At 32.7% G+C, this 12,499-nt stretch overlaps 1 protein-coding gene across 5 annotated transcripts in view; it reads right to left on the reverse strand.

Moving 5' to 3' along the window:
* Positions 1–12,499, reverse strand: part of LOC132742433 (alpha-2-macroglobulin-like) — a 74,475-nt gene that overhangs the window by 37,085 nt on the left and 24,891 nt on the right. The window contains exon 6 of one of the 5 annotated variants that reach the window (XM_060730860.1): positions 1,946–1,999. The exons of the other annotated variants lie outside the window; for them this stretch is intronic. Coding sequence (XP_060586843.1) covers positions 1,946–1,999 — 54 coding nt within the window. The remainder of the gene's footprint in view (positions 1–1,945; positions 2,000–12,499) is intronic. 5 annotated transcript variants of the gene reach the window in all.

Consider the following 12,499-nt stretch of genomic DNA (forward strand, 5'->3'; position numbering starts at 1 on the left):
TTCTAAAATGACTTGACAACCATTTTGAAATATAAAGCCCCTGTGACCTTTGACCTAAAGACCCCAAAATTGATAGGGGTCATCTACTAGTTATGACCATAATTAAGTGAAATATGAAGACTTTGTAATTAATAGTTTTCAAGATAATTAGCAGAAACCATTCCGACATAAAAACAATCCATTCATAATGAACAATGTTATAGCCAGTTATAGCAAAAATCAAGCAAAATTCATTAATTTGACATTCAAGGCTATTGTTAGTAATGAGAGAAGGTTTCTCTTTTGAAAAGTGGAGCTAAAAATGGCATAAAATGAAGTCAACCAGCACAGCAACATTGTAAATTTTGATTGACTAGCTTTTTGTGGTTTATGCCACCATAACCTTAACCTTTGACCCACTAACTAAACAAGAAGGCCATGATGGCCCTGAGGTCGCTCACCTGTATATAGCCCCCCCCACCACCCCCCCCCCGGGGCCAATTTTTACCCAAGGGCTTTTATTTTGTTTATTTGAACAGACTTGGTAGACACCCATAAGAAGATGTTTCATGCAAAACATCTAAGTTCTAGCTCATTGGGTTTTTTAAAAGAAGATTTTTTAAGTTTTTACTATACACATATAGTTAAAAACAATGACACCCCTCGGGCAGGGCCAGTTTTGACCCCCAGGCTTTTATTTGAACAAACTTTGTAGATATTTACTTAAAGATGTTTCATGCTTAATATCTAAACCCTAGCTATTTGGGTTTTTTCAAAGAAGATTTTTAAGTTTTTGCTATACACGTAAAAAGAAAATCAATGACCCCCGGGGCGGGGCCAGTTTTGACCCCAGGGCTTTTATTTGAACAAACTTTGTAGACACACATTAGAACATGTTTGATGCTAAATATCTAAGCCATAGCTCTTTGAGTTCTTTAAAAGAAGATTTTTTTAAGTTTTTACTATATGCATATAGGGAAAATCAATGACCCCCTGGGGCGGGGCCAATTTTGACCCAGGGCTTTTATTTGAACAAACTTGTTAGACATTCACTAGAAGATGTTTCATGCCAAATATCTAAGCTCTAGCTCTTACGGTTCTTTAAAAGAAGATTTTTTAATTTTTTACTATATGGCATATAGGGAAAATCAATGACCCCCGGGGCGGGGCCAATTTTGACCCCAGGGCTTTTATTTGAACAAACTTGGTAGACATTCACTAGAAGATGTTTCATGCCAAATATCTTAGCTCTAGCTCTTTGGGTTCTTTAAAAGAAGATTTTTTAAGTTTTTACTATATGCATATAGGGAAAATCAATGACCCCTCGGGGCGGGGCCAATTTTGACCCCAGGGCTTTTATTTGAACAAACTTGGTAGACACTCAGTAGAAGATGTTTCATGCCAAATATCTAAGCTCTAGCTCTTAGGGTTGTTTAAAAGAAGATATTTAAAGATTTTTCTTTCGGTTGCCATGGCAACCAGAGTTCTGCATGGAATTAAATTCTTTGAACAATTTTTAAAGGTGACCACCAAAGGAACATTCCTGTGAAGTTTGGATGAAATTGGCTCAGTGGTTTATGAGGAGATGTCATTTAAAGCAAAAGTTTACGGACGGACGGACGCCGGACGAAAAGCGATCACAAAAGCTCACCCTGTCACTTTGTGACAGGTGAGCTAAAAAACAAAAGGTGTCGCCTATGGCTTCACCAACTCTATGAGATGTTATTTTCAGAAATTGTGGAGACATTTCACCAGTGCCTCAGCCAACAAAAAAGTAAGCTCTGAGATCAGACAACCTTGTGAGCTTTACAAAACTTATTCCACACATAAGAGAAGATATAGAGTTCAGAGAAATGCAAAGCACAAATTTTACTTAAAATTCCTGCTACATTAAAGCAAACAGCAACAATACAACTATTTTGCTAAGATCTAGCTATTCTAGAAAAGTTTTGTCCATTTCTCTTACTATCACTTTCCATAGGCCGAGCAGCCCCAGCCATAAATAAGATCTCATCTGTCCCTGTAAAATGTAAACTTGATTTTGTTACCATAAACAAGCTTTCATACTTAATGACAGCTTTCATACCTGCATTGACTGTTTCTCAAAATAATTCTTCTGCAAGCAAGGGCATATTTGACAGTTATTATCAGTTAAAATAAATAAAATAGTAAAATTATAAAATAACAAAAGGAAAATGTAAATTATAATAATATTTTTATGTATGAATGTGTGTATGTAATTTTATTATGCTTTGCGATAAGTGCTTCATTTTCAGATTTGATATGTTTTAAAATTATAAAGATAAATGTTAAGGGTAAAAAGCCATAAGGCAAGCTTTTAGTAAATTTTATCTAGTATTTAAATATCAAAGACTTTTATGAAGTCACATGTTTATCTTTTTGACACTTAAGATGTTATTATTCATTTATAAGTCTTTAAATGATTCTTTTTAATACTTTTTGGGTTTTTAATGAAAAAGTTTTTACTATATATATATAAAACAAAAAACACAGTCCATGAGTATATATATTTATATATTTATATATATTTGTTTATTACCCTTCCAGATTTTTTCCTCCTTTTTAATTGGATATTGGTCACCCGAAAGAAATTGATATTACCAAGCCAGACTGGTAATATACACACTAAATTTCCCCGTTGGGTACCCCAGGTTGTAAACAACATGCCCTGTGGCGTACGGTTTGATTTTACGCGATGTAAATTCCGATTTACAAGCACTTTTTAACTGTCAAATGATAAATATTTACCTAAATAGAGTAATGATTTATATTCTCATCAGTATTGAAAACAAATATGACCTTGTGAAAGCTTGATATTAATTCCAAAAAAGTGCAGTCAACAGACTACTCCTTTTCTCTTGTTTACATTCATTAGGTTCGAAAGAAAATACGTCATGTGACATTGACGTTTATGTGACATCATGTTGTGGTGAAGGGGTACCCTAAAGGGAATCTGATTTCGACGTTTCAATTGAAGTAGCAATGATGTATATTAAAATCGTCTTAACTCTATGTTTCATGCCAAAGAGCTGTCGGTAAGACAAGCTCAAGTGTTAGAAGTCCTTGCCTGGATGTGTGGGTGAAGGTCAATAAAAATTGTACAAAGTTTCAAAGCAATAATTCAAAAGGTACAGTTAATAAGTGGTGTGGTAGGAGAAACTGAATATTTTAGTTGTGTAAGGGTTGTAATTTTGTCAAAATCCATGACAGAGTTATGTCCTCTTGCCTGGAAGTGAAGATGGTAGTCAGTAATAAGTTTACAAAGTTTCAAAGCAATACTTAGAGAAACAAAGGAGTTGGCATAAAAAAGACTTAACTGAAATCCTTTGTAAAAAAAAGGGGGCATTATTTTGTCTTGTAAATAATATACCCCCACATGATCTCAATGACACAAGATACCTGTATTATGTAGTGCAATGTATAATTATTTTTGAAAGAAAGCATATAAGTTAATTTTAAACAAAAGGGCCATAATGGCCCTAATATAGCTCACCTGATTGTTGAGGTTCTGGATTAATATTAACAGATATGAATGAAAGGCACATATAATGTCATACACTTAATCTGACACCATAACATTCATATCTGCACCTAAAATAGCACAAATGTAAATTAACTTTTTCCATATTTGCATCTTTATGTGCTGTGACTTATTTTTTGACCCCAGATGACCCATATTTAAACTTAAGCTAGAAATCATACAAAAAACCTTTCTATCAATTTCCAGGATATTTGGGCTAAAAATGTAAGCTCTAGAGTGATAACAAAGTTTTCCCATTTTTGGTCTGTGTGATCAAGATTTTGACGATGGATGACCCATGTTTGAGGTTGAGCAAGAAATCATCGGAACAACCTTTCTGACAAATTTTCAATATTATCTTCAAAATGAAAACAATGTTTTTTCCATAATTTGACATTATAGTTTTTAACTCAGATGACCCATATTTGATCATGACCTAGAAACCATCTAAACAACCTGTCTGACTAATTCCCTGATATTTGGACCAAAACAGTAGTCTCCAGACTACAGTGTTAATATGGTTATCCCATATTTGGGCTGTGTGACCAAGCTTTTAACCATTGATTTACTAAATTTGAACTTGAGCTAGAAATCATCAAAGCAACCTTTGTGGCCAATGTGCAGGATATTTGGACCAAAACAGTGGCCTCTAAAGTGTAAACAAGGCTTTTCCATATTTGGATCTAGTTTTTGCCTACAGATCACCCATATTCAAGCTTGAGCTAGAAATCATCTTAACAACCTTTTTGACCAATTATAGGATATTTAGACGAAAACAGTAGCCTCTAGAGTGTTAACAAGGTTTTTCCCATATTTGGGCTGTGTGACCTAATTTTAAACCCCAGATGACCCTTATTCAAATTGCCCTAGAAATAATCTTAACCACCTTTTTGACTGATTTCCAGGATATTTGGACTGGAAAAGTAGCCGCTAGAGTGTTAGCAAGGTTTTTCCATATTTGGAAACCAATGGCAACCCAGTGTGAACTAGAGGCAAACTTTGAACAACTCTGTTAGAGGACCAATAGATGATATCATTTACCAAACATCAAAGCTCTAAGCTTTGTATTTTCAGAAAAGAAGAGTTTTTACTATATTTTCATAATTAAAGTCAATGATCCCTGCGGCGGGGGCCAATTTTGACCACAAGGCTATCATTTGAACAACAATTGTTGAGTTTCATTAGATGATGCTGGTGAAGCTATAACAGAAAAAGTTAGTTAAGCTGGGAAAAACCACCTTTGCCAAATTCCAGATAATGACTATTTTAGATGAGCTTAATGCTGGGAACATCCCAGGAAAACTTTATCAAATTTGACCCAGTGGTTTCTGAAAAGATGTTTGTAAAAAATGTGACAACAGATGTACTGATGCATGGGCTCACAGAAGGACAATGAACGTTGGACAAATTGTGATCAACTGACCTTGAGCACTTTGTGCTCAAGTAAGCTAAAAAGGCAATTGAAAAGTATAGAATCTTTAGTGCAGAAAATATTTGAATTTTCAACTTCAAAGTTGACTTGACTTAACTGTACATTAACAGGATGGGTTTTGCTTTTTGCCTTGTTAAGATTTAAAGAAAATGCGTCAGAGGTTTACGATTTATAAAAGGACACAAATAGTCAAATATTTGACCTTCAAAGGTGACCTTTACCTTGAGCCTGCACAACAACTGCTTGGGTTCTGCATATTGACTTGTCAAGGTGAACATTTGACTTTGAGCCTGCTTAGAAGCAGAGTGGATAGCCCACATCACATTTTTGAGATAAACATATGGGCAAAGTATCATTCAAGAGGTATAGGATTTAAAAAGTGGACATGAAATTGTAGGATATTTTCAACAGTGGCAGCATGGGTTTTGGCCATTACCTTGTTTGAGCCAGGTCTGAAGAAAATCTTTTACAGAGTGTAAGATTTATAGAGCAGACACAAATGGTCTGACCTTTGATCTTTGACCTCCAAGAGAGACCTTTGACCTTGAACCGGCACAGCTAAGGCTTTGGTCCTGCACATTGTCTTGTTGAGGTGAACATTTGAGCCAAGTTAAAAGAATTTTTTTTCAAGGGCTATAAGATTTATAAAGTGGACACAAGTTGTCTGATATTTGACCCTCAAGGGTGACCTTGACCTTAAGACAGCACAGCGGTGGATTGAGGTCTGCACACTGCCTTGTTGAGGAAAACATTTGAGCCAAGTTTTAAGAAAATCTTTTGAGGTGTAGAGGATTTATCGAGTAGACACAAAGGAGATGGACAGAAGGAAAGACTGACCAACCGATGCAACAAAATGATTACAGTATAGCCCCCCTCCATATTATGGCAGGGGTATAACAATATTGGCCCATTTGTGTAGCAGATTTAGTTTTAAGAAGATGTCAGATGCCATAAACAACAAACTATGCATGTTTGATTCAGAGTTATTGCAAACACTTTGTGTTTAAGATATAGATCAAATTCTAACATTAAAGTGACAATCAGAAAGTAAGTGACATACAATTCGTAAGATACAAACTAAATCCTGACATTTAAGTGACGTAAATTTTGTAAGATAAAGAATAATTCCTGACATTCAAGTGACATATATATTGAAAGATAACTTTTAAGTGACATGTATTTTGTAAGATAAAAACTAAATCCTGACATTTAAGTGACGTGTATTTTGTATGATTCAAAATAAATCCTGGCATTTAAGTGAAGTGTATTTTGTAGGATAAAGAATAAATCCTGACATTTAAGTGACATAAATTTTGTAAGAGAAAGAATAAATCCTGACATTTAAATGATGTATGTACATCATGAAAGATAAAGAATAAATCCTGGCATTTAAGTGATGTGTATTTTGTAAGATAATGAATATATTCTGACATTTAAGTGATGTGTATTTTGTAGATAAAACATAAATCTGACATTTAAGTGACATATTTTTAGTATGATAAAGAATAAATCCTGACATTTAAGTGACATATATTTTGTAAGATAAAGAATAAATCCTGACTTTTAAGTGATGTATGTATATCATGAAAGATAAAGAATAAATCCTGGCATTTAAGTGACGTGTATTTTGTAAGATAAAGAATAAATACTGACATTTAAGTGATGTAAATTTAGTACGATATAAAATAAATCCTGACCTTTTAGTGACATATATTTTGTAAGATAAAGAATAAATCCTGACATTAAAGTGACATGTATTTTGTAGATAAAACATAAATCTGACATTTAAGTGACATATTTTTAGTATGATAAAGAATAAATCCTGACATTTAAGTGAGATTAATTTTGTAAGATAAAGAATAAATCCTGACTTTTAAGTGACATAAATTTTGTAAGATAAAGAATAAATCCTGACATTTAAGTGACATATATTTTGTAAGATAAGGAATAAATCCTGACATTTAAGTGATGTATATCATGTAAGATAAAGAATAAATCCTGGCATTCAAGTGATGTGTATTTTGTAAGATAAAGAATAAATCCTGACATTTAAGTGACATATTTTTTGTATGATAAAGAATAAATACTGACATTTAAGTGACATATTTTTTGTATTATACAAAATAAATCCTGACATTTATATGACATATATTATGTAAAATACAGAAAAAATCCTGATATTGAAGTGACATACATAAGATAAGATGCATAACAGATTCTAACATATACATGTAAGTAACATACATAAGACAGAGAATAAATCCTGATAAATAATGTAAGATATAGAATGGATCCTGACATTTAAGTGTAACATACACAATGTAAAATTCAGAATAAATCCTCACATTTTAGTGGCAAACACAACCCAACTCTATAAAAGCTTTATGTATTACAAGCAACATGTGAGCTATAGCTCAAAGCTCTTCATCTAACCATGCATTATCAAACATACTTATTTATCTTGAAATGTATTTGCATAAAAGTTACATTTATCAAAGAAATGTTCCCTTCACGCTGATGCTTGTTTGTATTCAATTTGCTAAGAACAACAGATTTTCCCATTCACTGAAAATTAAGAAAGAAACTGTTGAAACATGGATGACAGTAAGTTGTCAGTTAAACAATATCATGACTTTCAGTTCTTGTCTCTAAATGTAATGATATGTGTTGCTTGTGATATTATGGTCACAACACCTCATTACATGTGTGGAACGATGAATCGATATTCCAAGTGACATTATAGAGATTATAAATATCTTGCAAAAGAAATACCATTCTGTAAATACTCAAAAGAATCATTAAACGTCAAACTAATCTTTGTATGAAACAATCATTTCAATGTTAAATTTATTCAATGAACTTCAAGTACTGATTGAAGTGATTTATAAATTTTCCTTGTTCAAATTATACTCTCATAACAGAGTGACCAATTGTTTCACTTTACAACTGTACATAAAACGGAGTGACCATGTCTCATTTAACTACTGTTCATATAACAGAGTGACCATGTCACACTAAACTACTGTACATATAACAGAGTGACCATATGACCATGTCACATAAAACTACTGTACATAAAACAGAGTGACCATGTCACACTAAACTAATGTACTTTTTACAGAGTGACCATGTCACACTAAACTACAGTACATATAACAGAGTGACCATGTCACACTTAACAACTGTACATATAACACAGTGACCATGTCACACTTAGCAACTGTATTTATAATAGAGTGACCATTTCACACTAAACTACAGTACATATAATAGAGTGCCATGTCACACTTAACTACTGTACATATAACAGAGTGACCATATGACCATGTCACACTAAACTACTATACATGTAACAGAGTGACCATGTCACACTAAACTAATGTACTTTTAACAGAGTGACCATGTCACACTAAACTACAGTACAAATAACAGAGTGCCATGACACACTTAACTACTGTACTTATAACAGAGTGTCACACTTAATTATGGTTCATATAACAGAGTGACCATGTCACATTTAACTACAGTAAATATAACAGAGTGCCATGTCACACTTAACTACTGTACCTACAACAGAGTGACCATGTCACATTTAACTACAGTACTTATTAGGTAAATTCATTTATGCTGACAGTTCATATTCTACCTATACAGGCAGTATTTTTATGAAACACACAAAACTGATATTTTAGAAATTTTAAAATAAACCAAAAGGGATTTTAAAAAAAGAGAAAGAAGAAGCTGGCACTGTACAAGTTTTTGGTTTGATTTATTTTAAATAAAATTATCTGTTGTTATAATAAATCACAAATTGAATTATTTGTCTGGGATCTTATAATGCAAGTAGGATAACTACAGTAGGACCCTAGATAATGTTAGTTACATAACATCTGGTTCAACCCTCTTGTATGTACATGTTCATTGTATTAATGCTTAAAATAATGATGTTAAAATGTGTTATTATATTAATCATGTACAAATATACTATAGAATAATATTAAACTAAGTAAAAAAACAACAACATAACTTTCCAAAAATTAGCTGATCCATAGCAAGAAAAAACTTTCATTTTTTACACTGCTAAAAAAACACTGCTAAAAAACTTTAAAATTTACTATAGTCTGTCCCACCAAATTTGAATATTCCATTTTTTTATTTAATATAATAGTAAAATCATTTAAATTAATGTCATGTTAACCCTGATGTCAATGTTTTCCATTTTTGTCATAAAGTCGGTAATATGGTCAAAAAGTTAAAATTATATTTTTTCCCGTCGACTTACGTTGTAACCTGACATGACGTCCATTTCAAAATGGCAGCCCCCATACAGACATCATTTAGGGTTTGTCTCACAATAAGCGTGAAATGTACTTGGTAATTATAAAAATTTGATCTTTCTTATTTACTTACTGATCAATAGCTAAATGTTATCATTATAACGAAAAATTAGATCAAAGTTGGTCTCAAAAAGGTAATTTTTCTATCAAACCATTTTTTAATATAATCAATAATATAATCAAAATCATTTGAAGTGAAAATATCAGTTACTGCTTTATAAATTTTAACACACAAAGATTTATATAATTACCATGATATACTGTTGTATTTTATATTTTTTAATGAAGTGATTGGCTTAGATAGCTTTTCAATCAAGCGCATATCTTGAATACTGCAACATGTCAAAAGGGAACAGATTACATTTGTGAAAAATGCTATGCCACCGCATTAATACAACACTAAATAGTAGTGTAGGAACATTTTTTTTTTTTTGGTTTCTATACAATTGAAGATTGTCATAATGCATAGATCCCTAACTTATCTAATTCTTATTATCAGATTAGTGGTTAAATCTATTGTTATTCAAAAAAAAGATCAGACTAGGAATAAATCAATGCAGTTGAATCTAGTGAATTTGGTGGTGAAGGTCATATTTCACACAGCCTAAATTTCATGACTACATCAAAGGACAACACAGTAAGACACCTTGTCAAAATCTAGGTCAGCTGATATCAAAGTTCACTTTACATCTTAATCTGTGCACATGGTTCAAATTTCATAGCTGTAAATCAAAGGACAAGAAAGTAGGTCACATCATCAAAATCTAGGTCACCTGATATCAAAGTTCAATTTTACAACTAAAACTGTGCAAATGGTCAAAATTTCATTGTTGTATATCAAAGGACAAGAAAGAAGGTCACTGTCCCCTTGAGCAAGGCAAAATTTTGACCAAAGGGTTGAATTCAAAACAATCTTGATACAGGTCCAACAACATTTCATGTCAAATAATTAAGCTATAGCTTTCTACCATTCAGAAAACATTTGTTTTAGTTTCTGTTTTTACTATGTGTACATAATGAGAATCAATGCCCCCGGGCAGGGCCAATTTTGACACCAGGGGAAAATTTGAACAACTTTGATAGAGGACCTAGAGATGATATTATATAGCAAACATCAAAGCTCTATGCCTTGTACATTTTTTAATTTCTAACTAATTATGTACATAGTGAAAATCAATGACCCCGGGGCGGGGTCAATTTTGACACCAGGGCTATAAGTTGAACAATCTTGGTAAAGGTTCACTTTGCAAAGTCTCATGCCAAATATTTAATCCCTAGCCTTTGTCAATTCACAGAAGAAGATTTTTCAAGTTTTTACTTTATTCATATAACAAAAACTATCACCTCTGGGACAGGGCAATTTTAACACTAGGGCATAATTAAAACAACTTTAGTAGAGGATCCATAGAAGATATTATATAGCAAATAGCCTTGTACCTTCAGACAAGAAGATTTTTTAATTTTTTACTATATGCACAAAGTGAAAATCAATGACTGCTGGGGACTGGGCCAATTTTGACCCTAGTGCTATAATTTAAACAATCTTGCTAGAGATTCACTACACAATGTTTCATGCAAAATATCTAACCTTTAGCTTTTGTCAATTTAGGGAAGACGATTTTTTAAGTTTTAACTATATATATGTACCAATAAGGAAAACCTTTGACCTCTGGGTAGAGTACCTATAGATGATATCATATAACAAATATTCAAGCTCTAAGCCTTGTACCTTCAGACAAGACGGTATTTTAAGTTATTACTAATATCATGTAAAATATCTAAGCTCTAGGCCTTGTTGGTCTTAATACAAGAAGATTTTTAAAATTTATTCTTATAATTCCATTTGGATGACATGGCCACCAGATTTCAGCATGGAATGAAATTCATTAGACAACTTTGGAAGCCCTTCACCCAAGGATTAATCCTGCCAAATTTGGTTGAAATTGGACTAGTGGTTTTTCACAATAAGATTTTTTAAGTTCACTATATAATCTATATAACACACAGTCACACGCACACTTACACACACACACAGGTGAATTGCTAAATGCCACCGCATCCCAGATGTGGCATAAAAATGGTTCTTCACAAATTAATGTTTATTTAACATAATTCTGTAGTTGTCTAAATTCTGTCTATTAGTATATATGTGTTGTTTTTTTTGTAGATTCAAAGTGTAACATATTATGTTAATATTGAGGGGAGATCAAGTCAAAGAGAAACACCGAGTGACTTTCACAATAATTTTAGCCTTCCTAAATTTTGAAAATATTCCCAGGAGAAAAAAATACCTCATTTTGTATATTTTGTAGCTAAAATAGTAGGATTTACAGAAGTCTTGAATAATGAGATAATATATAGGATATCCTGAGAAATATAATGGAAGAAGTATTGTATGTTATAGCTAGATTCATGTCATTAAGCGTGTTTAAAATTATTCAAATGTTATCAAAAGTTTTATTGTTTATATATGAATTGAAGGTGTTATTTTTACAGTTAAGTACTGCAAAATCTGGGTAAACAAAAATTATTTTAAATGCCAAGACAAATTTATCGTATCTTAAAATTATTTGTATGAGGCCCTCTGCCAATGCCACAACTGAAATCATTCATAACTAGAAATGTGTCCATAGGACAGCAAAAATTCCTTCCTTTACTACCATCTACACATTAAGATTGTTCATCCCTGTGAGTTTAAGCAAAATTTGCCATCCGGTTGAAGAAGAGTTGCGTTTACAAGATTTCGGGACTTACGGACAGACAGAAGGACGGACAAGTGCAATGCTATATGCTCCCACATTGTGGGGGCATTAAAATCACAAAGTGGTGTTGGTAAGGAATCGAACCAGAGACATTCAGATCCATAGCCCGAAACCACACCTCACTGATCAGTGATGTTAGCAAATATATCGATATATTTGATAGATATTGGTCAGTGTTTATTCAATAACCTATACTGAAGTTAATGAAGTGCCAGGTCAATATTGTTGGACAATAACTATTTTCTAATATAGTTTATGAACTAGAAATGTGTCCATAAAACACGGGTGCCCCCACCGCACCACTGTTCTGTCAATCTTTTTACTAAGTCAAGGGAAATAACTCTACAAATACTAGATAAATACACAAGCGAAACCTCAGATGCAAATCTAAATATGCTGAGCAACCTGCCCATAAGGTTTAATGACTCTATGTCAAATCCTTTTTGAG

This window comes from Ruditapes philippinarum, unplaced genomic scaffold, assembly GCF_026571515.1.
Source record: "Ruditapes philippinarum isolate M1 unplaced genomic scaffold, ASM2657151v2 ctg265_1_1_1_1, whole genome shotgun sequence".
Classification (NCBI taxonomy): Eukaryota; Metazoa; Mollusca; class Bivalvia; order Venerida; family Veneridae; genus Ruditapes; species Ruditapes philippinarum.